Source organism: Gigantopelta aegis, chromosome 2 (genome assembly GCF_016097555.1).
Source record: "Gigantopelta aegis isolate Gae_Host chromosome 2, Gae_host_genome, whole genome shotgun sequence".
NCBI classification, from domain to species: Eukaryota; Metazoa; Mollusca; class Gastropoda; order Neomphalida; family Peltospiridae; genus Gigantopelta; species Gigantopelta aegis.
The window spans coordinates 20,830,340-20,856,773 of NC_054700.1; the positions used below are offsets into that span (position 1 = coordinate 20,830,340).

General features: G+C 37.2%; 2 protein-coding genes across 6 annotated transcripts in view; one reads left to right on the forward strand and one right to left on the reverse strand.

The window, feature by feature from the left end:
- LOC121382572 (leucine-rich repeat-containing protein 49-like) overlaps window positions 1-11,928 on the reverse strand; it is a 71,174-nt gene extending 59,246 nt beyond the window's left edge. For 2 of the 5 annotated variants that reach the window (XM_041512093.1, XM_041512068.1), the window contains exons 1-4: window positions 11,610-11,928; window positions 8,736-8,756; window positions 5,240-5,332; window positions 3,370-3,484 (exon numbers count right to left, since the gene is read on the reverse strand). In XM_041512093.1, coding sequence (XP_041368027.1) covers window positions 3,370-3,418 — 49 coding nt within the window. In that variant the 5' untranslated portion in view covers window positions 3,419-3,484; window positions 5,240-5,332; window positions 8,736-8,756; window positions 11,610-11,928. The remainder of the gene's footprint in view (window positions 1-3,369; window positions 3,485-5,239; window positions 5,333-8,735; window positions 8,757-11,609) is intronic. The other 3 variants (XM_041512058.1, XM_041512051.1, XM_041512074.1) reach the window with 2 other exon arrangements.
- A 139-nt stretch (window positions 11,929-12,067) lies between these two features.
- On the forward strand, window positions 12,068-26,087 carry LOC121377433 (galactose-1-phosphate uridylyltransferase-like). Its single transcript, XM_041505419.1, has 10 exons — window positions 12,068-12,205; window positions 15,611-15,780; window positions 16,787-16,862; window positions 17,528-17,706; window positions 18,325-18,381; window positions 18,847-18,969; window positions 19,669-19,801; window positions 21,758-21,841; window positions 23,721-23,875; window positions 25,415-26,087. The coding sequence occupies exons 1-10, from the start codon at window positions 12,166-12,168 to the stop codon at window positions 25,481-25,483; spliced, it is 1,086 nt and encodes a 361-aa protein (XP_041361353.1). The 5' UTR covers window positions 12,068-12,165; the 3' UTR covers window positions 25,484-26,087.
- The last annotated feature ends 347 nt before the right edge of the window (window positions 26,088-26,434 follow it).

A 26,434-nucleotide genomic window follows, 5' to 3' on the forward strand; every position in this document is an offset into this window, starting at 1 on the left:
ATTCTTTCCACTTGCCCATACTGCTTAAGGTAACCAACTGAGTTAATCCTATTTAATTTAATACAGTGCTTAATAGTGTAATAATCTTGAAAGTAATTGGTTTAATTGCACAAATAAAGAATTTTGCCAACAGGTTACAACACTTACTCAGGAAGTACTAAATGTATATGTCTGTCCAGTAGTATCCACTGTCTTCTCTATTTGTTGATTTAAACTTTATGTTTTTAAATAGTGTCCATTTGTTGATTTAAACTTTGCTATTTGTTTGGTAGTGTCCACTTGTTCATCTAAATATAATTATTGTGTCGATGTATGCCTTAGTGACCACTTGTATGGCCGTGGATGTTGTGACTGTGAGATACCTTTCCACTCGTGAGCCATTCTTTTATGGCTGGCATTGGTTAAAAAAAACGGCCTCAGTGGCGTGGTGGCAGGCCATCGGTCTATAGGCTGGTATGTACTGGGTTCGGATCCCAGTCGAGGCATGGGATTTTTAATCCAGATACCGACTCCAAACCCTGAGTGAGTGCCCCGCAAGGCTCAATGGGTAGGTGTAAACCACTTGCACCAACCAGTGATCCATAACTGGTTCAACAAAGGCCATGGTTTGTGCTATCCTGCCTGTAGAAAGTGCAAATAAAAAATCCCTTGCTGCTAATCGGAAGAGTAGCCCATGTAGTGGCGACAGCGGGTTTCCTCTCAAAATCTGTGTGGTCCTTAACCATATGTCTGACGCCAAATAACCATAAATAAAATGTGTTGTGTGCGTCGATAAACTAAAACATTTCTTTCTTTCTTTGGTTCAATTTTTTTTAGGGATTTTGGCCCATGTGTAATTATTGTGTGTATATTATTTAACATTTTGTGCCCCAAAACACTTCTCTGGGGTGTTTTAATCCTGTTAATAGCTGAGAAAAGTCTCTTGCAAACAGTCGTGGCTGGGCTCAAAGTAAACATGAACTCTGTTACTTTGCAAATGTGCAGGCTTGGTAAACAACAGCCGGGGATGGGGTGTACATCGATTACAGTTCATAATGCTCTGTTCAAGTGAACTCAGAAATTATAAACTTGCTTTACGTCCCCATTCATTTGCAAAGAGCAGATTCCGGAACCACGTTAACATCTAATTTAATTTGAATATGACAATTTTAAACTGTATCCCACCTCATTTACCATGTTTGCAAGGATTAAACATTATGATTGCACACACAAGGCATTTATACTTTATTTTTATATAAGCTGTAAAGCGTATTAGATGTTATTTCTAAGTTTGAAGACCATCGAACCGATTACTTGTATGAATTCAGTCGAATGTTCAGTGGCAGAAATTACCGATCTTAGTTGATAGTAAAAGGGGAATAACTCTAAAGTTGTTATCGAACTTTTCAACACATTGTTTTCCGTTTTGGTGTGTCAACACATTGGCAAGAGAGAGTTCCGATCATTCCAGCATTTAGGGTTAGAGTTAGTTCTCCTTAGAGCTATGCAAATGCTCGCACGATCGGAACTCTTTCCAAAGATTTTACCGAGATTTGTAACAAAATTTTAGAAAGGTTTTAGGTGTTACATTAGTCACTTGTCATCGGGCATATGCAGTTAACATAATTACTTGCCCGGTATGAAAATTCCACTTGGCACGGGCGTCGGGCGATGGGATATTTGAACCCCTGAAAATGTTTAATGACACTACTTGAGCACATTGATTTATTCATAATTGGCTACTGGATGTCATACATTTGGTCATTTTGACTTGTAGACTTCAGTGGAAACCCGCTACATTTTTCCATTAGCAGCAAGGGGTCTTTTATATGCACTTTCGCACAGACAGGACAGCACAGACTTTGATATATTATTTGTGGGGCATTGGTTGGGAAGGGAAAATAATGGGTCCATGAGGAGATTCGATCCAGCGACCTAAACATGTCAGGTAAGCATCCTACTGACTGAGCTAGATCTCACCCCAATCTCAATACCAGGTCATGGTCAGAAGGACCTTGGTTGAGGTGTGCAAAATATTTCTCACCTTAATTAGAACTTGTGAAATCATGAGGCTGTCTCCTGATATTTTACACCTATGACTATCCATGCAGTGTTGAAAGTGAAACAAACCCACATAAAATGATATCTGTACACAAACCTGCAAGGTTGCTGATATTGAAGTCATGGGCTTGTCTCTCCCTAATATCTTATTCAGTGACTGTATCTGTACATGCAGTGTTGAAAGTGAAATAAACTCCTATAACACCATAACTGTACACACACCTGCAAGGTTTTTCACGAGGTTGTCTCCCCCTGATACCTTACTCCAGTGACCGTATCCATGCAACATTGAAATTGAAAGTGAAACAAACCCAGATAAAACCTATACACAAATTACCTGCAAGGATGTTGATGAGGTTGTCTCCCACTTATACCTTACTCCATGAAACAGCCTCGGTGGTGTCAGACATAAGGCTGGTAGGTACAGGGTTCGCAGCCCAGTACCGACTCTCACCAAGAATGAGTTTTAACAACTCCATGGGTAGGTGTAAGACCACTACATCCTCTACTCTCTCACTAATCACTAACAACTAACCCTCTGTCCTGGACCTTTATTGGATAAAAGCACGAAAATAAGTTGAAATGAAATAAAAATAAAACAAAGCCACATAAAATGAGATCTGTCCACAAATTACCTGCCAGGTTATTCATGTTGAAGCCATGGGGTTGTCTCCCCTTGATACCTTACTCCAGTGATTATCAATCTAATTAAAATTAGCTCCACTGGTTAATTACCTGTGGATCTAACAGCGACCCTTGGAGCTCATGTCCAGTTGACCTTTCATTCGACCAATCAAAACCTCACTTGCAAAATCATGCCAGTGATTTGAAAAGAATTTGAAAACATTCGTGATTATGCCGAGGGTATACGAAATGATTTGGGTGAATTACAAAGTATGCCGGAAACTAATTTCAATATAAAATTTTATATAAAATTTGTTTCAAGACGAACAAAAAATCTGTGATGGTGTAGCCATAAAATCTGTTTATACTAGTATACAATCCAGACTTTATTACTGCACTTTCCCCCCCCCCCGTTTTTTTAATGTTGAAATAGACCAACAAGTTCGCCTATTGCATAAATAGCATTGCCCAATATTTTAAGAATTTGTATGCTCCCGAATAATGCTATACAAGGCGAAGTGTAATTGGTTGATATTTAAATTGTTATTTATAGATGAAATGTCACCTGGACATTGGAGTCCACGCAATGCTGTTAGATCTACTGGTAGACCAGTAGAGCTAATTTTAATCAGATTGAGTGATTATATACATGCAGAATTGAAAGTGAAACCATCGCACATAAAGTAAAATCTGTCGACAAATTACCTGCCAGGTTGTTGATGTTGAAGTCATGGGGTTGGTTGAAGCGCCTCATGCTGTCCGTGGAATGAGTCTGACGGAACACTACAGTGTTGTTGTCACTCACCGCTGCAGTCAGCTGCTGAAATGTGAAAAACACACTAGTCTAGCAACAGATATATGTACACTGGACATCAACTCTCAAATGGAAGCTTTATGAAATCCCACTGCAGAAATTAGTCATGACATGAAATTTTAGATCAAGAAAAATATAAAATCTCAGCTTGACCTGAGAATTCACATGAAGGAAGGAAATTTTATTTATGGTTATATGACCTCGGACATATATTTAAGGATCACACATATACTGAGAGAGCAAACCCACTGTCGCCACTTCATGGGCTACTCTTTTTGATTAGCAGCAAAGGATCTTTTATATGCGTCATCCCACAAACAGGATAACACATACCACAGCCTTTTATATACCAGTTGTAGTGCACTGGCTGGAGCGAGAAATAGCCCAAATGGGCATACTGACAGGGATTGATCCCAGACTGACCGCGCATCAAGTGAATGCTTTACCACTGGGCCACATCCCGCCCCCAGAGAATTCACATGAAGACAATATTTTATTTTATTTGCTAGGAACTGCTTGTCGAGAAAGTACATAATGCTATTAATGGACATTATTTAAAACATGAGGTATATGTTACCTACTGATATCTAGTTTGTTTTAGAAAAGCTTGGCATGGCCCAAAATAGGAAGTAAAATATAGCTTATTGTTTTTTGTGAGTTTTTTAAAACAGCAGGACAAAGGAAAGATGTCCTGCTAAGAAAGGTTAAAGGAACATACCCTAGTTTTTAAACACAACAGCATATTTTTCACTATTAAGAGCCGTGCATGATCACTGAAATCGAACATTACTTATATTTTATTGTTTAGATTATCTATATCCGTAGAACCGAAGTGATTCTGGTCATCCTGGTGTTTGTAGTACCAAAAATAGCATTTTTCACATTTTAAAAACGCACGTGCGTCTGGGAAGTAGTGGTTTATTGATTCGAGTTCTAGTCTATTTTTAAGGATATTTCCTGTTTTAACGTCACAGACTCTTCTTTCACTCTGTTCTAACTTTATCCAAAGGTGTTACAGGTTTGTAGATTAACTAAACTTAGGTGTCCATTTTTACGGGCTGAAACTAGAGTCTGTCCCTTTAAGGACTGCTGACCAGCCTCGATGGCGTCGTGGTTGGCCATCGGTCTACAGGCTGGTAGGTACTGGGTTCAGATCCCAGTCGAGGCATGGGATTTTTAATCCAGATACCGACTCCAAACCCTGAGTGAGTGCTCCGCAAGGCTCAATGGGTAGGTGTAAACCACTTGCACCGACCAGTGATCCATAACTGGTTCAACAAAGGCCATGGTTTGTGCTATCCTGCCTGTGGGAAGCGCAAATAAAAGATCCCTTGCTGCTAATCGGAAGAGTAGCCCATGTAGTGGCAACAGCGGGTTTCCTCTCAAAATCTGTGTGGTCCTTAACCATATGTCTGACGCCATATAACCATAAATAAAATGTGTTGAGTGTGTTGTTAAATAAAACATTTCTTTCTTTAATGACTGCTGTGAATAAGATGAACCTAAAAATGACGTCATTTGGAACATCATATAAGATGACATCACTTAATGAATTTGATTCAGTCTATGCAGGGTATAAGGGTTTTGTCTCAGTGTAAGTAACCAATGGGATTAAATTATTTTACATAAAGGCAAGATTAAAAAATATTTAGATTGATTCAACATGACAGATTTCTAGATTAATACTCTTGGAGATGATGCTGCTTTAAATACACAGAATTAATGATGCATTTTGAGTTGTCTGTATCTACTTGTACTTACAAAAGGTTTCTCCTTTGTGTTAGTGGAAGCAGAGTTAGGAGGAGCTAGTTGTAATGAAAGAGTTGATGGTGCAATGAGACACACAGCAGCTGTCTGCAAACACAATCACTTTAATAAAGCATCATGAGATAGAAACCATTGTCATCATCACTGTAACAAAATTAGTATGATAGACTTGTCTATATCCATTCATACATCCATCCATTCAGACATACACACAAAAACACCAATTTGTCTAGACTCACACACACACTCAAACATTCAGAGAGAGAAATGGGGTGAGAGAGAGAGAGAGAGAGAGAGAGAGAGAGAGAGAGAGAGAGAGAGAGAGAGAGACAGACAAGAGCCAGAGAGAGAGAGAGAGAGAGAGAGAGAGAGAGAGAGAGAGACAAAGAGAGAGACAGGATAAATGCTGCCCTAATCTAATAATTTAAATAACTGATTTATTTACGGTTATATGGTGTCAGACACATGGTTAAGGACCACTTCATGGGCTACTCTTTTCAATTAGCAGCAAGGGATCTTTTATATGCACCATCCCACAGACAGGATAGTACATACCACAGCCTTTGTTACACCAGTTGTGGAGCACTGGCTGGAACGAGAAATAGCCCAATGGGGCCACCAACGGGGATCAATCCAAAACCAACTGAGAGTGCTTTACCACTGGGCTACATCCCACCCGATATTAAAAAAATGTTTACATATTAGTTATTTTCTTGTTTATATGTCGGAACATGATGAATAATCATCAGGTTACACCTGTTTGAGAATAAAAGATGTTCAATTTTGCAGCTATAATGTATATACACTTTCTTTTGAGAGGCCAGGGCACCAGCAATGAAATACTAAACAGCATTCTGAGTATACTTAAAAAGCAATACATTTCCCCTATTGGGCCCCACAAATATTCATATCTCATCAGTTCATGGGCCATAACTGTCAAACATGGATAAATTCCTATTTTAACAGAGTTATCACCCTTGACTAAGTTCCTATAAAAGTCAAACTTGATCTGTAACTGTACAAGATAAAGTTTTATACAAAATTTCAGCTCAATATCTTGAGGTATTCAGGAAATTATATGTGGGACATACAGACACACAGACAGACAGACAGACAGACAGACACACTAACATAAGGATTAAGATATATTCCCCTCTGGCTGGACCAGCAAGGGACTAATGAAATGTTAATGGTAGCCAATACAGCATCTACTGTGAAACCTCTCAAAACCGGACCCTTTGTAAACCGGAATTCCCTCAAAACCAGACATTTTTTTGCAGCCCCTTTTTAAATATCTGTACAGAAGAGAACCTCTCTAAAATGTATACCTCTTAAAACCAGACTTTTTACTTGGTCCTGAGGGTGCCCGGTTTAAAGGAGTTTTACTGTATACGTATACAGGTAATATAAATACAAATCTAAAAAATAATGATGATGATGAATAAATAGTCTAGTTTATCTTGTTTTTTATATTCATGAATTGTACAGTGAAAATATTTAATTTTACTAGTTAAATGCAAATATCATTTTAGAGTTCCTGCCAGAAAATAATTTGTGGGTACATAATAAAAACAATCACTCTCTTATAAAATGTACTTTGAACAATTTTAAACAGTAGTTCTCTTACTATAATATTTCTAAAAAATATATATACAAAAATCAATTCATTAATTTCCACAATTTTAGAGAACGTAATTTTACCCTTTGTACATGTACCCTCTGGCAGAAACCCTGCATTTAAAAAAAAAATTAACACCATGATTATATTTTTCATACACGTATAGTGAAAACATGACATTTCCCAATGAATGTTGCCTTTATTATAATGGTTTCTGTAGATCTACATATTTCTTATTGATATATACATATGTACATGTAATGAATAAGTGCTCTTAAAGGGACATTCCTGAGTTTGCTGTAATTTTTAGGATGTTATCGACTAACAGAGACTTTTTAACAATTTTATTACATATCGAATATATTTTTCTGCATAAAATATTAGCGGCTGTATATTAAACATGTTTCTGATCATTCTAATATTTGTACTAGGTTAAATTTCATCTTATTTCCTAAAATAATGTTTTTCGTACGTACAAAATTATTTGAAGACAAAATCCAGTTTGGGCTTCTTACTAATATTAAGACGACCAGAAACACATTGAATATGCAGACACTGATATTCTAAACAAGAAAATATATTTATTATGTAAGTTTAATCGTAGAAATATTTTATTAGTCGAAAACATCTTACAATGCAGCAAACTCAGGAATGTCTCTTTAACTATAGAATAATCTGCATATACATGTGAATAGGAATTAATGTTTGTAAACATTTGTAACAAGGATGAATTAGAATAATTATACATACATGTATTATGCATACAAACATGCAGCAAGCAAAATATTTATTAAATGATAGTAAAGTAAGCCAAAAGGTGTATATCGTAAATATAAGAGAGCTCAATATATTGTTCAAGGCATGTGGTGTTGTGGTTAAGCCATCAGACATAAGGCTGATCGAAAGGTACTGGGTTCATAGCCCGGTACCGGCTCCCCCCCCGAGCGACTTTAATGACTCAATGGGTAGGTGTAAGACCACTACACCCTCTTTTCTCTCACTAACCACTAACAACAAAGCACTAACCCACTGCCCCGGACAGACAGCCCAGATAGCTGAAGTATGTGCCCAGGACAGCATGTTTGAACCTCATTTCGATAAAGGCATGAAAAATAAGTTGAAATGATTTAATGTTCAAATTCAAGTAAAAAAAACCCAATAATAATAATATATCATCACAAACATGTACACAAGATGTACAAGTCATGTATTTAATTACATGTATTCATCAATAATGTACATATATGTAAAGAAAAATTGAATTAAAGTTAAAAGCTACATGTGAATGAGACACCCAAATATTATTACACGGAAGGAAGGAAATGGTTTTTTAATGACACACTCAACACATTTTATTTACGGTTATATGTCGTTGGATATCTAGTTAAGGACCACACAGATATTGAGGGAGGGAACCTGCTGTCACCACTTCATGGGCTACTCTTTTCGATTAGCAGCAAGGGATCTTTTATATATGCATCATCCCATACACAGGATAGCACATACCACAGCCTTTGACGTGCCAGTTGTGGTGTACTGGCTGGAGCAAGAAATATTATTATAATTACATAGTGTGTTAACTGTGCATGCATATTTGTGTAAAAGGGGAACAACAAAAAAGCATTATTTTATTTATTTTAATACCACTGTGTGCTAAACATGCCAGCATGCTGAAATGACAATATGAAAAGAAGGGTGACTGGTAAAAGTAATTAATCCAATTAATAATAGGCTTTTCTTTATATAGCACTGATGCTTCATAGAAGGTAGAATTTATCAGATTTTGAAATGTCCATGATATAAAACATGCAAAGACAAAAAGAATAATAATAACAATAAATATACGATACATACAAGAAGTAATCTACATACCACAGTATGACAAGATCAGCCCTAAAGAAAAATTAAAATAATTTAAAAGGCAGACACACACTGAAAGCCAATATGCTACTATTGGTATCTAAAGCAACGCAACGGCTGTTTCTAAAAACCATATAAAACGATAAACTTAAATAAGGCAGAATATACATGTGTATTTGGGGGAGGGATGAGTTACTATTGGTCCAGTTTAACATTAGTTTTTAAAAAACATTTATCATCCATTAAAGGCTTTTGTAGGATATATCACTGGCACTATAATTTATGATATCTCCTGTGATATTCTCCTAGGAGATATCGCTTCTTTTGTTATGTCACTGTGTATGTTTCAGCGCTATTAACCTATCATTAGTGACATCATGTCAATGTCATTCTGCTAGTTAACGAGTGTACCGCTGCCAAATATAGTGACATTCAACCCACATCACTGACATTGTTTACAACTGTTCACAAAAGAATGATAATGGATGATAAAAAAAATACTCCCCTCATGTTTTGTAATATAATATATCAGCACTCATTGATAAAAGTATAAAAATCCTCAGCAAGTCTTAGATTTCATACTTTTATTAACTCGTGCTGATAAATTATGATATCACAAGACACTCGGGGAGTATCCTCTATTTATGCACAATACTAGTTAAGCAAATATTAAGCATATAGATGAGTTCACATGCTTGAAAATAAATAAACAGTGATGTAATACTGGTTAGCATAAACACTGTTACATGTGCTTGTATTTATATATAAGTATTAATACACCTCAGCCCAGTTCAATGGAGTAGTTATTTCCTGTTTATTCCCAACATTTTGGGTCAGATGGTGTAAATGACAGTCGTTCTAACATGATCTCGCTGTATATAAATAGTAGATGCATAACATATCGGGGTGAATGTATTAAAATATTAACAACAATTCAGCAGTAGCATAACCAAAAATTATTGGGTTACGACTCAACATTATCAGTTTCAACAAAAACAAATATATATATATTTTACATAAACATGGTCAGTTATTTCTTTCTTTTTATTTGTATAATTCCATACATGTCTAGTTGGGGTATTTTCAGTTGTCGGCTACATGGCCAGAACACATCTTCAGTAGCCTAGATGACCAACAGGTATTTCCCCATTGACATATTTCTCCCAGTGGTACGATATAACTTTCAGCTATGGTATGAAATGACCAAGGTACGAAATGACTAGGGTACGAAATGGACTTTTTGCAATAGTATGAAATGACCAAATTAGGTACGAAATGACCAAATTAGGTATGAAATGACTATGGTACAAAATTATCATGGTATGAAATGACCATGGTAAGAAGTGAATGCCTGACATATCACCCCCAAGCATGTTCGCCCCAGTCAGTTTGCCCCCAGTCAGTTCTCCCCCAAATCATATGTCAGTTTGCCCCCAACACATTACCAGTTAGCCCCCAATGAATTACCAGTTTGCCCCCGCAAAAAAAAAAGCAATGTAGGGTTTGGCGTGTTTTCGGCTATGACACGAGAGGTGCTGTGAGTCAAAATCCCTTTGATTTAGGCTGATCAAAATGTTGTGTATTTCATCATAAAAGTATATTTACACGAGGTAGGGACAGTGAATACCACTTACACAAACAAGAGGCCACTATCAAAGAAAGCAGTGCTTCTAGATTATGGTAGCCCCACTCCCATGGCTAGTGATCTTCAATGTTGGGCTAGTAAATAACTACTATTGCCATGCCCAACGGCTAGTGAAAAAAAAAAGTCAAATGTTGCAGTTGTCTATTTTGTAAATATGAATATCCTGTGGATTTTATAAAAATTTAGAAGCCCTGAAGAAAGGAAAGTGTTTTATAACATGTATTAATATGTTAACTGTAATCACTATGTGCATTATAGTCTTGATGCTTAATTACTAATTGTCCATCTGCTCATTCATTAATCCCTTATCATACAAAGGACAATGAATACCACTTAGGCTACACATACACATGGAAAAAAAAAGAGGAAACATTGTCTGTGATTCAAAGCATTCTTCAGCAGGGAACATTTTGTTCAATATCTACACACTAATTTAAAAAACATTAAACAGTAGTCGCTAATTAATTTTTAATCGACTAGAAATATCGCTAATCAAGATTTTGAAAACAGAATGCTCCCTGTTTGGTGTTAGCTGACACCATAATAGTACAGTATTACCATCGATCCTCAATTTATTATGGGAACAACCCCTGATTTTCTGATTTTAATCAAAGGCTGTGCCCCCAGTTAGCGTGCTTGAACACTTGAAATATAAGCACATTAATACCTACCAAACAATCACTACCAAACAAACAAAATCCTCAATCCTGAGTTTAATCAGAGGCTGGGCTCACAAACTGTTTATGCCTGCCTATCTACCAACAATACCATTTGTGACACCCAATAGCCGATATGTATTTTTGTGCTGGGGTGTCGTTAAACAAACATTCATTCATTCATCTACCAACAAACAAACACAAACCTATGTTTCCCCTTCCCCTCTCCCCATCAATACCTTTCAAACAAATGCGCGCACATAGCACGAACAAAAAGAAAACTAAACAACCTATGCTAAAATCCTCTTTATTGGGGGGAGGGCACTGAGAAATAGTTGGCGGTGAACAGACAAACCGTTGGGTGCAAACTGATAGGTGGCAAACTGACACTGGGGGAGAACCAGTCTTACTGGGGACGAACTGACTGGAGGCTAATGGTTTTGGGGCCAAACATCTGGTACCCATAAGAAGTGACTAGCAACCATGTTAACAATGTGGTTCAGACTTTAAATTTTAATTAATGCAAAATCCAAAACATAAAAATAAGTACATGCAACATATAACATTCATCTATTTGGCTTGTACCTCTCTGACAAATTGTTGGCGATTTCTTGGCTTATTGTAGGTGTACATAACTAGCACCCACAAACAGACACTCAGAGTGAAATAATAGTATAATAGTGACAGTCTGAAGTCTGCTCATAAAATATCTCTTCAAGTTCAAAATTAAAATTTATCTTTCACTTGTCTGTCATTTGACACATAATTTATGGCGTGTCATTTATTTATAACAGTATAAGTAGACTGAATCTATCTGAGATGCTGCATGTTATGGCTGTGAATCAGGCTACATTTGTGTTTTGTAAAACCAAACATTCCAACCAAAAATGTTTTGTCCACCATGTTGAAACTTAGGAAGCTTTTCAACTACGCATGTGCCACAGGAAATGGATGTATAAAGTCTCGGTCTGTCTCAGACTATTTTTTGGACAAGTGAACGTGTTGCGCTTCTGAACGAAATGCGTGGCAGTGGAACAGTCTATATTGAAGTGAAGCGGAAAAAGTGTTGTACATTTATTATTTAAGTTTATTATTTTAATTTATTGTTATTTTGAATCCAATTTCTTTATATTGCTAAAGGATGTTTCTTAACAAGTCTACATGTGTGTTTGATGCAAATGGTAAGAATAAAATCAGTCAACAGGGCCATACTTTGTCCAAAACACCGGGTTTAGGGTTTGGAACTTTGAGAAAAGAAAACAACTTCAGAACCAAAAGTTTGTTTTGATTAATTAATCATCAGTTATTGGATGTCATACATTTGGAAATTCTGACTTAAGTCTTCAGAGAAAACCTGTTCCATTAGGAGAAAAGGTCCTCATATATGTAATATGATTAAAAACACATTTTAAAAATATAATATAAATATTCATATTTTCTGATCAATGTCTGCCAAAAACAGGCCGCTTTTATATGGATTAGGCTTAGCCAAAAGGATTATAAACTGACATTGGCAACCGACAGCAGGTTGACATAATCCCAATGATTGGGTCGATGATAAGACGACATCTATTTAATGCAGTTGGCCAATAATGGTCCACTTTTGTATGGATGATCAGGGCTTCTAGAATTTTATAAAATCCACTAGCCATGGGATCAGTGAATTTAAAAATATACTAGCCACAATTAAAAATTCACCAGCCCTACTTCACTTTAAGTGAATATAATTTTACTAAATAATAGTAATAATCAGATATGTCACCTAAAAAGGGAGATGGAGCTTAAAAACACAAAGATTGGGGGGGTTGGATCAGGGGCAGGCTATTTATATTTATAAAATAAGACTTAAATGCAACAAAATAGTTATTTACTAGTCCAACATTGAATATCACTAGCCATGGGAGTGGGGCTACCATAATCTAGAAGCCCTGATGATCGAAAAGAACTATGGGCTGATGATGGGCCAACATTGGTTGAATGCTGTTAACTGACATTGGACCTTTTCTGTATGGATGACCAATACGGGCTACTGGCCTACATTGACAACCGACGGTGGGCTGATGATTCAGTCAATGATGGGCCATCGATGGCCCAATGTAAAAGGCTCGCTGGGTACTGCCTGTCAACCCTTTGACTGACTGACCTACATGCAGATCCTACCCCAAGAACCAGGAGTTAGGTTTAGGGTTTGTTTTGGGGTTGGAGTGAGGTTCCCTCTTTATGCATATATACATGGGGTTAACCAGCCCTTGGTTTTTTGAAAAATACACGCGAGTGGAAAATCGCACACCTCAATATGCTAAGGCGAGTGAAAACATTGCACTCTCCAAAATAAATCAAATAGTGTAGCTCAGATTGGATTTTGACTGGCACATCTACAAAATTGTCTGTTAAATTAAACCAGTATTTCCCGATTTGTTCAACAAAGAGAAATACCAGTTTAATGACTGCATGGATGCCTCTCCCATGTTTTTAATGTTTAATGTTTTAATAAAGGACCTTCCTATTAGCTAAATGAGCTGTGAAGTGTTGGTTTTTGTAAATAGTGGAAATAAATATAAACATTTATTTTACGTGCACCGTTTGTCAAGTGTAAGGTTTACTGTTTTTCACACTCGTCAGATTGAAATTACGTGCGCTGTACGAGCGTGATCTCACCCGCGCACCTTAAAAACCATGGTCTGGTTAACAGGTGGAAATATTTCCATATTTTACAGGGGAGCATCTGTCATTACTCCCACCATGCTACATGTAGTTACAGCCCTGATAGGGGCAGGACATAGTCCAGTGGTAAAGTGCTCGCTTGATGCGTGGTCGGTCTGGGATCGATCCCGACTGGTGTGCCCATTGCAGAATTTCTGCTAGAGGGTAAAATGAGTATGGTGCCATACACAAATTTGTTTGCATATTTTATTTTTTTAAGTAAACTTTTTGATAAAATTAATTACTCTTAATTATCAATACTGTATGATTTTGTTAAATCTAACCCTAAACGTAACCCATTTTCTTTCTGGTGGAGGCCCCCCATACCCCCTGTTGACTGTGGTTGCATTCAATTCCATAGGGCCATACCCAAACATTTCTTTCTGGCAGAAACACTGCATTGGGCTATTCCTTGTTCCAGCCAGTGCACCATGACTGGTATATCAAAGGCTGTGGTATGTGCTATTCTGTCTGTAGTATGATGCGTATAAAAGATCAATTTCTACTGATGGAAAAATGTAGCAGGTTTCTCTCTAAGACTATATGTCAAAATTACCATATGTGTGACATCCAATATTGCCGGTAATTAATAAATCAATGTTCTAGTGGTGTCTTTAAACAAGACAATCTTTTTACAAAAAACCATTATCATTGAAACATACCAAATCTGATCAAACATTTCATTTGCATAGTAAATTAGTATTGTGTAGTTGTTTGGGTTGGTGGGTTGTTGGTTTCTTTTTTTGAATGGGGGTAGTACACATGTTTACATTGTATACATAATTATGTTCAAAATTATTTGGAAGTAAAATCCATTTTGTGCTACTATAAACATTAGAACGACCAGAAACACATTGAATATACAGACACAGATATTCTGAATCTAGGCAAAAATATGTGTGTGCAATTTTAGCGGTTAAATTTTTTAAAAGATTCTATTGGTCGGATACATGTTACAATGGCAGTATTAGATAACATGTAATCTACATTTGAACTGTTATCACTTATGGTTGGAGTCCTTGTCAAGCAACCCCATGCCGTTGAAAAAAAAATCTTGAATATAGTTTAAGGGAAAAAAGGTGCAGTGGAGAACTAAAGATTCCACAGCAATTTCCACAATATTGCCGGTTGCCATGGGTAATTGCAAGGGTTTTAAAGTGAGCTTTGATATATATGTTTAAAAAGGTCAGTGAAGTTATTGATTTAACATGTAGGAGCCCTGATTCTTGAAGATTTTTGTGGGAAATAGGTGGTCATACTAGTTAAAAATGAGAATGAAGTGAAAATTAATTGATGAATATTTGTTCTTTTTTGCCATCATGTTAGCTTTTCCTTTTTTGTCAACAACCGTGTAACATGGTTGCCATAGAAAGAAAAAATTGCAGCTGAAAAATACAAATATTTAACAGCAAAGCACACCAAATAATTGTTTTACATTTATAAAAAATGTCTTATCTAAAAATGTTAACCTGTTTTATTCTACTATATTTAGCGCTTGCTTGATGCATGGTCGATCTGGGATCCCCATCGGTGGGCCCATTGGGCTATTTCTCATTCCAGCCAGTGCCTCACAACTGGTATATCAAAGACCGTGGTATGTACTGCCCTGTCTGTGGGATGGTGCATATAAAAGATCCCTTGCTGTTAATCGAAAAGAGTAGCCATGAAGTGGCGACAGCGGGTTTCTTCTCTCAATATCTGTGTGGTCCTTAACCATATGTCTGATGCCATATAACTGTAAATAAAATGTGTTTAGTGCATCATTAAATAAAACATTTCTTTCTTCTTTTTTTTCTACTATATTTAATAGTATGAGTATATGATATTAATATTATTGATAATGATTGAGTTGTCTGATTAATAAGAAATTCAATATTTGACAGAGCATCAGCACATTCGGTTCAACCCTCTGAGAGGTGATTGGGTGCTGGTGTCGCCCCACCGGGCTAACAGGCCTTGGAAAGGTCAAGTTGAGAAAGTTCCAGAGGACAACATTCCAAGATCAGATCCCAAGAATCCACTGTGCCCAGGCTCAGTCAGAAGTAGTGGAAAGGTGTGTTTTTATTTCTTATCTGTACATCGTAGTTGTAATTCACGTGGTAGAAAGAACTGAGAATGAAATATCTAAATACAACAACAACAACTTACATTACAGAATTAGAGTAAATACATTTCAGTGCTGAGCAATTGACAATTTCATATTTGTCTTCCTGAGCCCGAGTTCTTTGCCATTCGAGAGCTAGAAGGATATTTGAATGGTTGTGATCACTCTTTCAGCCAGAGATATCTCTATAGAAAAAAACCACGGAATGGCTGCCTACTACATGGTAGGCAAAGATTCCAGCTCTAATACAATAATAACCCTATGTTTTACGCTAAATACCATTACGTTGATAAATTTTTAGGTCGCCGATAACAAATATTTCACATATTAACCAGTAATACACACACTACAGGAAGAAACCCGTTAGCACCTACATATTTTAAAACCAGAGCATTATTGAAAGGGGGGTGTTATCAGCAAACTCGACAATAATTAATGTAATGGTATTTAATGTCAAACATAGGGTTATTGTTGTATTAGGGCAGGAGCCTTTACTTACCCAGTGGTAGTCAGCAATTCTGTGTTTTCTCTCCAGAAATATCGCTGTCTTGGAGAGCAATCACAACCGCCCCAATGTCAATCTAGCTCTCGAATGGCAGACTACATGGGCTACCCTCATCTATATCCTATTCATTCACACAGTCTCTCTGTCTGTCTGTTTCTCTCTCTCTCTCTCTCTCTCTCTCTCTCTCTCTCTCTCTCTCTCTCTCTCTCTCTCTCTCTCTCTCTCTCTCTCTCTCTCTCTTATGACACAGTCATTGTAATTGTGCTACATTTTACCTTTAGCAGCATGGGATCTTTTATATGCTTTTTTCCAAAGACAGGACAGCACATACCAGTCTTTGATATCCCAGTCTTGGGGCACAGGCTGGGACAAGAAAATACCTTTGACCCAAGTTCCACTGGTGATCACTCTACCTCATCCAATGGTATATTGTATTGTTTGTTTTTACAGGTAACTCCTGAGTATTCTAGCACCTATGTGTTTGACAACGACTTCCCTGCTCTGTTGGAAGAAGGACCAGCTCCAGGTAGGATCCAGGTACACTATCAAATTATTGTACTTTTTATGTTTTTCTTATTTACTTTTTAACTAACATTTCTGATATACTGTCTAAGAGAGAAAATATGTAAAATTTTTCCATTAGTAGCAAGGGATCTTTTATATGCACCATCATATTGATGGGTTAGTACTTACCATGAACTTTGATATACCAGTCATGGTGCATTGCCTGGAAAAATAAATAGCCCAATGGGGCCCAATGATGGGGATCGATCTTAGACCAACTGCACAGAGCCGTTTTAAGCCTGTAGCAAAAATAACAGGGGGGGGGGCTCTCTGTTTGAGAGCAGAGTGTGATGACCCACTGTTCCAATCCACCCCAGCATTACCGTTGAAACTTAATGATGTATTTGTAAACTATTTATAACATTAAAAATTGAAATAATTATATTATTAAATGTTTTTTATTTTCTTTCCCCTTTTCAGAGGAGAATGATATCACCCTGTTCCAGGCCACCTCAATATAATTTTAAAAATTATTAATTGTTTTTCATTTTCTTTCCCCCTTTCAGAGAATAGTTATGATCCCCTGTTCCAGATGGCTCCAGCATTATTACTGAAGGTTAATGATACAGTAATTAATTTTCAAAATTGTTAAAAAAAAAAAAAAATCATTTTCTTTCCTTCTTTTAGAGGAGAGTGATGACCCGCTGTTCCAGGCGGCCCCAGCGTACGGGACGTGTAAAGTGATGTGTTTTCACCCATGGTCAGATCTCACACTCCCCGTGATGACGCACAAGGACATTAGAGCCATTGTTGATGCCTGGGCAGACCTGAACATCGACCTAGGCAAGAAATATCAATGGGTACAGGTGCGTAAGTGTAGTTACAAAACAATTTTTACACTTTTAAATAAATATCTCCAGCACAGTACGAAATGTCAGTGCTTACAAAAATGTTTATGATTAGGTTCTAGCAATTTTATAAAATCAATAGTGTGTTGCCATGGACACTCAACCGATCCCACCAATAAGGTTCAAATTTTTATTTCTTGATTTCAAGATGAAAGTAAATGCTAGAAATTGAGAATCAGTTTTAGAAATTGTAAACAAGATGTTTGGGTGTCATTAAGCAAACTTGCTTTTTTATCCTTTTTTGTAGCTCTCTAGTTTCACAATGGCGATATGTTTGATTTCCACAAACATGTTTACTAAATAATGTGTCAAGATGTTGTTCAACAAACATTTTTCTTCTTCTTCTCTTCTTTCCAAGCTATTTTCAGTCAAACTGTTCATAGTATCGGTCCTATTTGCTTGATGATTAGTCCCCAAGTTGTAAATTTATCTTTCTTAAATGATTCTCTAAACTAGATTTGGAAATTAATTATTATTGACAATTGTGGAAAAGCAACTGTTTGAATTAAATTTTTATTTAAGATAGTCATGATTATCTTTTATTTGATTTATTTTTGTTTGTGACATCGATTTCAGATATTTGAAAACAAGGGTGCCATGATGGGCTGCTCTAATTCACATCCCCACTGCCAGGTAACGTTGAGTAGGTGGATTTGCTTGGGGGTTTTTGGAGGATTTTTTTTTGGGGGGGGGGGGGGGGGTAGTAGGAAAGGGTTGTTTTTGTTTTTAAGAACTCTTTTTTTTTTTTATGTAATTCAAGTGAAATTTTATTCAGAAAAATTCAGTTTCAACACTCATCCTCATAAACTGTTATACCTCCATCCCATCAATTCCCTATTATCCATCAAGCTACATGTATTTTTCCATCCATTCATCCATTCGTTCTTCAATTCATGCTTCCATACATCCATCCCTCTATAATTTCATCCATCCTTCCATCCATCCGCATCCATAAATCCATGTCTGCCCATCCATCTAACCATTCAACAATAATTCACGCACCTTTCCAAAAACAAATCAAAATGGTGAAACATTTAGTTAACTCATTGGTTTGTTATGATTATTCCTCAGTGTTTAGTTTCTGGTATTGTGTTTCAGGTGTGGGCGAGTTCCTTCCTTCCAAACGAAGCTGCAGTGAAGGACAAGGCACAGAAGGAGTTTTACAACAAGTACAAGAAACCCATGTTACTGGATTACGTGCAGAAAGAAATTAGTAAAAAAGTAGATAGCTGGTCATCTTTACTTGAGTTGAATAAATCCTATATTTTAGTTCAGTATGCAGAATGTTTCTCAGGCTGTTTTTATTATGCTAGTTAATTACAACAAAACAATTCTTTAAAAAAGGAGCATATTACACTGTCTTGTTAGAAATGAATTCATTTACTAAAGGTGTTCTAATATTGGCTCATGTTGTTGTGGATATTTCTGTTGAATCAAGACTCAGATACATTTAGTTGTTTTTCACAGATGACAAATGGATTTGGGTGTCTTTAGCATATGATCTCAATTCACTGCAGATTTATTTAACTCAATGCAGGGAACATTTTGTTCAGTATCACGTCACTATTTACTATGCAAGTTTTAGAGGTCGCTACACAATTTTAAAACACTAAACAGTAGTTGCTAATCAACTTTCAATTGACTAGAAATAACACTAATCAAGATTTTGAAAACAAAATGTTCCCTGCAGTGCACTTTGTCCTAGGTGTGATACATGAATCTTTCTCTGAGAACAACAACATTAGGGTTTTCCTGTTCCAACCAGTGTTCCACACAAAGATCCATTAAGAGTTTGTTTCTTCCCTCAATCTCTAGACCAGATGTCATAAATAACTTATGTAAGATAATCCAACCGCCACTGATAAAACTCTGCTAACTCTTATTAAATAAACATTCCTTTCCTTTCTATCATGTTTTTAGGAGCGTGTTGTGTTGGAGAATGATCACTGGGTGTGGTTGGTGCCTTACTGGGCTCTGTGGCCATATGAGACCATGCTGTTGCCACGGCGACATGTCCTCAGGATAGAGGATCTCAGTTCAGAAGAAAGGGATGGTCAGTATATATAGTTAGCAATCCATGTCACCTGATATAGCAAAACAGCATCAGCCTCTCATGGCAGGTGAACAGTGACTATTATTTGCATGTAAAAGTTGTTTTTTCAACATTGGCTGTTGGGATGTTAGGACCAGTCTCCAGGAGAAAAATGTCATTAGTTTGAGGTCAAGTCAAGTATTCATGAAACATTTTCTACAAAGTGTCCAGGTTTGCGTTCAGCCAAACCGAGCAGAAAAATGTCCACTAGACTGCTTTATGTGCTTTATGGTAAACCGAATGACCATATCGGGAACCATCAAGTAGTTTGCGAACGTTAGAAAAATGTCCACTAGACTGCTTTATGTGCTTTATGGTAAACCGAATGACCATATCGGGAACCATCAAGTAGTTTGCGAACGTTAGAAAAATGTCCACTAGACTGCTTTATGGTAAACCGAATGACCATATCGGGAACCATCAAGTAGTTTGCGAACGTTAGGAAAATGTCCACTAGACTGCTTTATGTGCTTTATGGTAAACCGAATGACCATATCGGGAACCATCAAGTAGTTTGCGAACGTTAGGAAAATGTCCACTAGACTGCTTTATGTGCTTTATGGTAAACCGAATGACCATATCGGGAACCATCAAGTAGTTTGCGAACGTTAGGAAAATGCTCACTTGCTGAACTTGGGGCAGTGTTTTCATGCTCACTTTTTATATGAAAAGAAATTCACATATACAGTGAAACTGCTATTGCGACCATGGGGTGGTCCTAAGATGGAATTACTAACATTCAAAATGATGATTGTTTGGTAAATATTGATTGAAAATTTTACGTCCCACCCTCCTTTCCATTTGTTGTCAGCCATGTCTATACTGATAAAATTAATAGGCAATAACAGTGTATTGACATTTACACTGAATTGCAAGAATAATCATTGTCAAACCTGCTTCAGTTATTTGTAAGCTTGGACCCGTTTGTTTTCTTACTTGTTACACAATAGAGATTAACACCTGTCTGGACAAATGACACCTTCCCGACATAATACAAACACATGAAATCTGTCTCACTTGACTGATTGCAGCTATTTGTTGTATTTGTTGTCAGTTTGTATGAAAAATAAAATTCCAGGATGGTATAGCATTTGCTTTCAGAAACATGTTACTGTGTGTAACTGTTACTTTTCAGTTTTATTTTGCGCAAGTTATATGCCTGCAATAGAATGAATGTATGCCATACCTTCCAGAAATTAATTATGACCTCCTAGTTCGAAAGTAATACCTTGTTTTTCAAAGTAAATAAATATAAGACTATTTAATTACTAGTTTGAGCAAAACATAAACCTGTAATTACTTTTAACACCATAGCGTGGACAACTAGGCAAGATTTTACCACATTATTTATTGTTTGTCGCTTATGTCACATACCCAGTAAGTAAATGCTGTGGTCACATTTCTGGGGTCCAAATGCACTGAAAACTATCATTAGGTCTGACTTTACTAGTCGTGATCCATAATATCAGGATGATCTTAATAACTGAGTAGTTTTACTATAAAATAATAAACAAATATTCCGGTCTTTAAAATATTGGTCTTTATTGGGGTGGTCTTATAATCAGGGTGGTCATTAGGTGGGGTTTTACTGTATTTTGTTAATTTGAGGAACCGCCTTCCTTTTCAAAAATTTCTTAAATGGAATTGGTATTAGGAGAGCAGTTTATGTTTGTAACTAGTAGTTACATGTATACTTGTAGTACATTTACATGTGTTTGACATATTCAACCAGAATATTACATCATTACAGAAGATGGAGGTTTCTAAGGATGAAAGAAAATGAAATGCTATTATGTATTCTTCAAACTAATAGATGTACTGTTAGTACTAATATGAATTGGATGTAAAATTATGAACAATAGTCCATAATGAATGGTCCATCATGTATCTCTATTATATTCTCTCTCTTGTTTTCAGCTCTGGCAGATATAATGAAGAAACTGTTATCCAAGTACGACAACATGTTTGAAATCTCATTCCCATACTCGATGGGATGGCATGGTGAGTGCTGGCAATACAGTATCTTCGGACTTTTGTTTTCAGAAATATTAAACCCACCTCATTTTGCAGATACATTTTTTATACGCCTGTCTATGATGGTCATATTGTGGTGTGGCATTGTCCGTCCATCCGTACGTCTGTCTGTTAACTTTTTCTTGTCCGGACCATATCTTGCATACAGATGCATACATGACCATCAAACCTCACATGTAGGAACAACTTGAGATGGTGGTGTGTCGCATTCTATTACTAGATCACTGTGACCTACTTTTCACGGTCTACTGCACATAACAGCAAATCCTTGTCCAGACCATATCTTAAATACAGGACCATCGAACTTCACATGTAAGAACAACGTGGGGTGGTGGTATGTCGCATTCTATTACTAGATCACTGTGACCTACTTTTCATGGTCTACTTCACATCACAGTAAATCCTTGTCCGGACCGTATCTAGCATACAGGACCATCAAACCTTACATTTAGAAATAATGTGGGATGGCGGTGTGTCGCGTTTTTTCAGTCTACTGCACATAACAGAAATTCCTTGTCCAGATCTTGCATACAGATGAATACAGGACCATCAAACCTCATGTACATGTAGGAACAATGTGGGATGGTGGTTGGTCCAAAACAAACTGTTCATCCATCCCATTGCAAAAAGTGCACATAATTAGACTTGAATCATACCTGTAACATATTTATTAATATAGATATGGTTTTCCATCAAACTCCTGATGGGTGTATCATGTACCTCACCGGTACTCTTGTTTCTTCCTTCTTTTTCCCCCATTCAAACCACACTTCATGACTGCTATATCAAGTGTGATACCTATGGGGAAAGTACATTGTTTACACACCCATGTAAGAGATGACCCATTGTAGATATATTAACTCCAACATATGTTGAGATGACCCATTGTAGATATATTAATTCCAACATATGTTGGAGATACATTTTGAGGGGTTGGGTGTAGCCCAGTGGTAAAGCCCTTGTTTGATGCATGGTCAGTTTAGGAATGATTCCTGTCAGTGGACCCATGGGGGGGTGGGGTGGTTAACAGGAACAGGCCACATTGACCAACTCGTCAAAAGGGCATCCCAAAAATTAAAAGAGAACAAAAAGTGTGGCACTTTGATATTTTGGGCGAGAACGGGTCCCCTAGTCCCCACTTGGATCCGCCTCAATTATTTCGAGGGGCGGGACGTAGACCAGTGGTAAAACGTCAGCCTGATGAGGCGGGCAGTCTAGGATCGACTCCTGTCAGTGGACCCATTGGGCTACTTCTCGTTCCTCCCAGTGCACCACGACTGGTATATCAAAGGATGTGGTATGTGATATCCTGCCTGTTGTATGGTGCATATAAAAGATCCTTTTCTACTAATGGAAAAATTTAGCTGGTTTCCACTCAAAAAAAAAAAAAATTGGTCTCTTGTCACACCAAAGTTCCAGAATTGATGCAGCGATACAGCTTTTTTTTCTGTGTGTTTTTTTAAAGCATGGATTGCACAGAAAAGGTGGATGGGTATATTTGATACCGAAAAAAGGGGCATATTTAAATTGAAATCAGAATGCATGTCCTAGTTCATGCGCGATGGTTTTTTGACTCCAAATGCAGTTTTATGTCATAGTAAGAAAAGCCTGAAAAAATTGATGTCATACCTCGGGAATTAAAACAAAATATATATGTTGATGCGCGAGGGTCAAAATCGACACACACGCTGACCAGAGACCAGAAATTCATTTTGTTTGGCCTAACCAATGATCAATAAATCAATGTGCTCTAGTGGTGTTGTTTTGTTTCTTTTGTTGCTCAGTATTACTCGCCCCTTTTCGAAATAGTTGCATCGTTTTGAAACTGTATTTTGTCTCCATGCAGGTGCCCCGACAGGAGAACGACTGACCACGGATAACACACACTGGCAGCTACATGCCCTCTACTACCCACCGTTACTGCGGTCAGCCACGGTTAAGAAGTTCATGGTCGGATACGAGATGCTGGCACAGGCGCAGCGAGACCTCACAGCAGAACAGGTAATTCAAGATGGCTGCACACAGCAGTTTATATTTCCTCTAAAAATATATCACAGATGGGGAATTATGTATGTCTAAAGGAAGATGGAGAGAGACAGAGACAGAAGAGAGAAAGAATGCATGTACATGTATGTGTAGACATCTCCATCAGTTTCTTGCTCTTTGTATCTCTGTTTATGTCTGTCTCTGTTCTACTCTGTCTCTGTCTCTCTCTCTGTTTGAGATGTGCAGAAGACATATCTTTTGATTTTATGTTCATTCATATTTAGGTGGGGGAAAAAAGAGGATAATACAACAAGGGAGGCAACCATCCATTATCAACATTAGATAATACCTCTACCTTGAATAAACCGTTTTCCGTTACTTTGTAGATGAAAGTTACAAGAAAGACCAAGGGCCTAATTCACTAAACTCTCGCAACTTTGCGATCTCGCATTGCAATGCTAAAAGACTTGCAAAGAGGATGCTTTGTTGTCTAGCAGAGCCTAAGAGACCTTTGTGAATTAGGCCGCAAGTTTGTAAATATTTCACTGTCCAAAAATTCATATGCTAGGTACCAAATGTCCATAATTAGCAACTGGCTTTTTGTGCACCTGTTGGTTACACAACATTACAATTTAGGTGAACCACCTATTGGTTACATGGTGAACTGTGGCTCATTCTGAAAGTGACTTTATCATGCGTCAAATGACGTGTCATGTGTTCACGATTTGCAATAAAATATTTTTATTTTATATTTATTTTGCTTGGACATACATGTAGAGTATCAGCAAGAAATACTGTAATAATAAGTTTGTTTTGTTTAACGACACCACTAGAGTACATTGATTTATTAATCATCAGTTATTGGATGTCAAACATTTGGTAATTCTGACATATAGTCTTAGAGAGGTAACCCGTAACATTTTTCCATTAGCAGCAAGGGATCTCTTATATGCACCATCCCACAGACAGGATAGCACATAACACAGTCTTTGTTATACCAGTCGTGGTGCACTGGCTGGAACAAGACATAGCTTATTGGGCCCACCGATGGGGATCGATCCCACTCCGACCGTGCATCAAGCGAGCATACTGTTATAATAATGTACGTTCAGGAGAATTTTAATGATCGAGTTGATTGCAAACACACATCCACAGACAAACATACAAATGCATCGTTACAAAGTTTGACCTAAACCAATCTGTTATTCCATAATTTACTACTACAGTGAAACCTCTCAAAACCAGACCGTCTGTAAACTGGAATTCCCTCAAAACCAGACCCTCTGTAAACTGGAATTCCCTCAAAACCAGACCCTCTATAAACTGGAATTCCCTAAAAACCAGACATTTTTGCTGGCCCCCTTTTAAATATCTGTACAGAATAGAACCTTTCTAAACCAGATACCTCTTAAAACCAGACATTTTACTTGGTCCTGAGGGCATCCGGTTTAGAGGAGTTTCACTGTAGTTTTGTCCCACGGTCTCAGTACTTCGTTCTAGCCTCACAGGCACACCAATCTCTTTACCTACTTATTTTTGCTTATTTACCTGCAGGCTGCCGAGAAGTTACGAGCACTTCCAGACGTCCATTTCAAAGAAAGAAACAAAACCGAAAATTCATGACATGATCCAACTATACATAGGGATCTCTATTTCAGAGGTGGGAATTCTCATCGGATCAGCTGTCTTGCATTTTAATCGTCCTTTCCTCCAAAATGTGTCAGATGGCACAGATTTTAACCTAAGATTTCAAGAATTTTCAGGACCCCTCTATATTTCCTCTTTTTTACAGTTCACCAATTCCCACCCCTGCTGTTTTCGTTCTTACAGAAACAGTCTTTTATATAATTTTATATATTATAAGTTGGTTTTGTTTAATGACACCACTAGAGCATATTGACTTATAAATCATCAGCTGTTGGATGTGAAATGTTTGGTAATTCTGATTTGTAGTCATCAGAGGAAACCCGCTACATTTTTCCTAATGCAGCAAGGGATCTTTTATATGCACTTTCCCACAGATAGGAAAGCACTGATTGTATACAACAAAAATTTTAAAACCCATTTCAGGTCTCACAACACATTTCACTTAGGGTGAGAAGGGTCCATTGGGCTATTTCTGGTTCCAACCAGTGCACCATGACTGGTATATCAAAGGCCATGATATGTGCTATCCTGTCTGTGAGATGTGCATAAAAAAGATCCCTTGCTACTAATGGAAAAATGTAGCAGGTTTCGTTGTGTTTTAAGACTATATGGCAAAATTACCAAATGTTTGACATCTAATAGCCACTGATAAATAAATCAATGTGCTCTAGTGGTGTTGTTAAACAAAACAAACTTTAACTTTAGGGGTGAAAGTTCATTAATCATGGCCCACAATAATTCCTAGTTGTGACACATGTTATGGTTGATATATTTACTTACAGTAATTGAAGAATTAAAATGATTTTGAATTGTATGTCTCCTGGCTGGGTTTAGTGTGCCTGTTGTTTTGTAATACTGTTTATTGACTTTTTGAGACACGGATGTACAGTGGAGCAGGTAGCCAGTTTGGATCCGTTCCTTCCTACA